The sequence below is a fragment of the Myotis brandtii genome, unplaced genomic scaffold (genome assembly GCF_000412655.1).
Source record: "Myotis brandtii unplaced genomic scaffold, ASM41265v1 scaffold693, whole genome shotgun sequence".
NCBI classification, from domain to species: domain Eukaryota; kingdom Metazoa; phylum Chordata; class Mammalia; order Chiroptera; family Vespertilionidae; genus Myotis; species Myotis brandtii.
The window spans coordinates 1,974,476-1,978,751 of record NW_005370710.1 but is presented as its reverse complement, the minus strand read 5'-3'; the positions used below and the strand labels follow the sequence as shown (position 1 = coordinate 1,978,751).

At 58.6% G+C, this 4,276-nt stretch overlaps 1 protein-coding gene across 1 annotated transcript in view; it reads right to left on the bottom strand.

Annotated features, from left to right (window-relative positions):
- Nucleotides 1-1,748: 1,748 nt before the first annotated feature.
- The window catches only part of ITPR1 (inositol 1,4,5-trisphosphate receptor, type 1), a 173,427-nt gene continuing 170,899 nt past the window's right edge, over nucleotides 1,749-4,276 (bottom strand). The window contains exon 60 of the mRNA XM_005881921.2: nucleotides 1,749-3,001. Coding sequence (XP_005881983.1) covers nucleotides 2,915-3,001 — 87 coding nt within the window. The 3' untranslated portion in view covers nucleotides 1,749-2,914. The remainder of the gene's footprint in view (nucleotides 3,002-4,276) is intronic.

Below are 4,276 nucleotides of genomic sequence, written 5' to 3'. Positions count from 1 at the left end.
AGCTGCGCCCCCAGCGAGCCTGCAGGTGGGGGTTGCTCAGCACGCAGCTCCCGGGAACTGTTTGCTGGGACAATCGCCACCGGCTCAGCTCGCACTCGTCATCACAGCGGCCCTGCCGATACCCGGGGAGGCCCGGCGGTCCTGAGCGGCAGCCACCCACAAAAACCACACAGCATTTTACTCAAAACTAACAAGTCCTTTGTGATGCAAAAGTGGTGGAATTTTGGGTACTTTCTGTAAAATCGAAATCTTCATGGGGATTTCCAGCCTTCGAGGCGCTTGTTAACAAATGATGCGCAGAAGGAAGAGGGAGCGGAGCCTGCCCACCAGCATCTCCGCGGGTTTCCGAGGGGAGGGCGCCACCTCCGCGCGGGGGAGCTCCGCTTTCACAAACGCAGTGAGGCCAGAGGTGTTTGCATGAGGTTTGCTTGTGAAACAGAGATTGTAGGAGCTTCTCTCTGCCAGTGTTTGGTCCTGACAAAGTCTTCACAGCCAGTACTTTCAGGGGTAGATCCCCCGAGGAAAGGGCTGGAAACACCAGGCCAGGCAGTGTGGCCGCAGGGCTGGGAGGAGGACCCGGGAGCCTGGGGGGAGCCGTGGCCCTTGGCTGGGAGGGCGGAGCGAGAAGGAGGCGCTCCTTTGGAGCCGGGCCAGGCCAGTTCCTCGGCCTCAGCACCCACGTTTCTCTCTGCTTGGTGGCTGGCGACAGAGCTGGTCGCCAGAGCTGTCAGGAGTCCCCTGTTCCGATCCCTGTCTTAAAGCTGACGCTTACTGTCACCTAGCACTTGAGCCTTCTTTCAAGCACATTTTGTTTTTTAAAACCTGTAAAAGCATTATTTCAGCAAAACCCGGCCCTGTTCTGTGTACAGGTGCCCCTTCTGTAGTTCATCTTCCTGAATCCCTGTCTCCGCAATGGTCAGGTGCACGTCTCATGATTCGCCTTAAAGTAACCGCAGGCCTCGCCTCACTGCCCTGGCCTCCCTGCGCGACCCAGGCGCTGCATGGTCAGCCCACAGAGGCAGTGCCCTCCGCCGGCAAAGGGTTTTTTGCGGGGTGGGGGGCCGGCCGCAGGCGTGGTCCGTGCCCACAGCGGCGGGGGTCAGGGCCTTAACCCGGTTCCCGATGAGCAGACTCCGTAGCTCCCTGGGAAGACCTGGGTGAGTCCCCGGCACAGAAAGCAAGCTGCGTGTGGTGGCTGCAGAGGCCGAGCCGCGGCAGCGCCCACATTCACACCAGCGCCCGCTGTACGTTTATGTCCCGCGGCGTCCACACCGGGCGGCAGGGCAGCCTCCCGGCAGCGGGTCAGCCGTCATTTCCAGAACAGCCGAGTGAGAATCGCCTGGACCTCGGACCTCGGGTAACGGACCAAGGACACTGACTCGATGTTTAAAGATGAAATGGCAGTTATTTCCCAAAGCCCAGGGGGACGGTGAGGAGAGCCCCACGAGCCCAGCCCGGCCTGCACGAGGGGCAGGTCCCCCCTTGGACGGGGCGGGAGCTTTGTAAGACCCTCAGGCTCGCAGGACCCTGGCCGCGGCCAGGAAGGACAGCCACGTCGAGGTCCAGCGCGTGCGAGGGCCTGGGCGCCCGGCGGCGGTCACTGCGCTCGCCGCAGCGTCTGCACGGACAGGTGGGTAGTGGCTCTGGACTCACCTGGTCCCCAACCGGCTGTACCTTAAATCGCCCCCAACCACCACTGGAGCAGCCGCCGCTGCCGCCCCGCCCCGCAGGAAGCCACCAGCAGCCACTCCATGGTCTGCATCGTTTATTAAATATTTATCCTCACACAGGCATTTACAGACGTCACTCGCTAGACATCTGCTTTCAACACATTTTTAAAACTTTTTTTTTGCAGAAGAGTCTCTTGTAAAATGAGATCCAGGTACAAAACTCAGCAACAGTCTCCTCTCACACTCTCCATCCACCCGCAGGAGAATCCATGTGACAAAGAAAGAAAACCCAAACGAGGCTCTTTCACAAGAACCACGTGTCAGTGTTCAGCGCGGAGCTCTCACGGGACGAGCCCCTTCATCTCTCTGTATGGCAACACCTCGCAGCTCCCGCAGCACGTAGGTTCAGATGAAGGGAAAAACCACCTACCGTTGGGACTAGATAATCTAGGGACCATCGATGGCGTGTTTTATAGCACGACACCAACATTCGCCAGGAGCGGACATCGATTGGCCAGCGGGATGCATTGACCCCTTTAAGGAAGTCTATTAACTTCACAAGCTAACGTCTGAGCCTCTAGTTTAGCTCTTAGGCAAAGAAATAGTTTAAACGATCCATTTGGAAGCTTAAAAGGATCTTTGAAGCTGAAGTTGCTCCTCTTAAAACGAAGGCGGACTTGCCGCTTCGGAGGCTTGGGGCGCCGACGCCACCAGTGACGGCCAACGGTGTCCCCACAGGAGCCTCCGTGGCACAGCCGCCCAGGCCTGCGCGCCCCGGCACTACATTTTGGCAGCAGCATCGTTAGACATTTATCACATAATATGAACACGCCAGCTTCTACGACGCGGGCTCCCTCCGGGACGCTCGGGGGCTACAGAGTCACTGTGATCGCGTAACCGTATTGCACAGTTTATAAAAAACATAAATACTGGCTATTCTAGATTTAAATACAAAATACATGTCCTATAGCTTTAAATCTATACTCTGGTTCAAGTGCAAATCAGGTGCTTTCTGTAGTCCTTTCCAAAAAAGGCATTTTTAATATATTTTGGCACAAATGAAAGGTCACCGTGCCAATTCTAATTACAATACGTACATCCAACCTCGAGAGTAGCGATCATGTACATCCAGTATAAACGGAGTATTTACAGACGCCCTCGGCGCAGCCGGAGCCGCGCGGGGCGAGTGGGGACGCGCCGCCCCCACGCCGGGGGTCAGGGAGGCGAGTCGGCCGCCCCGGCGCTCACGCGGGCTGCTGGGGGTTGGCGTTCATGTGCGGAGGGTGTCCCAGGAGGCCGATCCGCTGCTTCTGCTTCCTCTGTTCTGTCATCTGGAAAGTCAGAAAGTTTCCTCATCAGCCCAGACACTTCCTGTGCGTCAGCTCCTACGGCGAACCGTAGGTTTACCTCTGTGGTTATGGTTTGTACTGAAACCCACTTTCTACACAGACTGTATCTCTCACACACGCAGGCGGCTTCAGAAAGAACCCGCCCGGCAGGTGGGGAATTCTGGGGCACTCAGAGCATCGCCTGCGGCCCTTTCACCAAGAAACGACAGACAGGAAAGGCACGGGGCGCTCGGCCGCTTCCCAGACCCCCTTCCCAGTGGCGTCCAGACTCCCCGGGAGGCGGGAGCTTCCTGCGCAGAGCGCGTCCGGCCCCAGGCCTGGGAGGCTCCCGGGTCCTCGCTCCCCAGGCAGACCCAGAGGCAGTCCTAGCACCGCCTGCCCCCCCCCCCGCCTCGGTTCTCCCATGGGTGGGTGTCTGGGTCCGCCCGGGTGTCTCGGGACAGACTTCACTCTCTGCATTAGCTGCCGTGGGTCTCAGCCCAGTTGGTCCCAGCCCTGGACTGGATGCGGGCGCCTACGTCCATGAAGACGAGAAGGCGTGTGACATGCTCGTTAGCTAACGTGGCCTCCGCTTCCTCAAGTCCGAGGAAGTCGGGCGGAGCAGGGAAAGGAATTCGGGCTTTGGCATCAGACCTGCTTCCTGCGGTCTGACGTTGCCTCAGTTTCTCCCGCCGCACCGTCGGGGCGATTCCTCTCGGGAGCGGGAGGGCGTGTGCATGTCTTAGGACAGTGTCTGTCTGTCATGGGGTCGACGCTTAAACCTTGGTTTTTGCTCGGACTAGTTTTTGGCACAAAATATCCCGAGGAAACAAAGCGGGGCCCTTTTCTTATTGAAAACAGTTTTCACATCGGAGTCCTGTTCCTAGGCCCCTGGGAAACGCCTTGGTTGTGATTTAGCAGGAGTCAGCGTTTCCGAAACGGCGCTTCCCACACAGCTTTCGTAAAGGACACGCAGGACACCCCCAGGCCCTGAAGGCTCCCCAGGTGAGCGAGGAGAAGGGAAGTGTCAGGACAGTGCCCTCCCCACAGGGGGGGGGGCGGGGGGAGGAACAGGGTGGCTTAAATCGTTACTGTTGCCAACTGGGAGTGGGGGAGGGGTGCTTTGCTCCGCACACCAGTGTGAGGCGAGGGAGCCAGCGCCCCCCGCGGGGTAAACGGTGCACGAGATCACACTCAGTGCCCTGCATCCCACGGGCGAGCAGCATCGCTACGTAGCACTCGGAATAGCACAGTGGTTCTCAACCTTCTGGCCCTTTA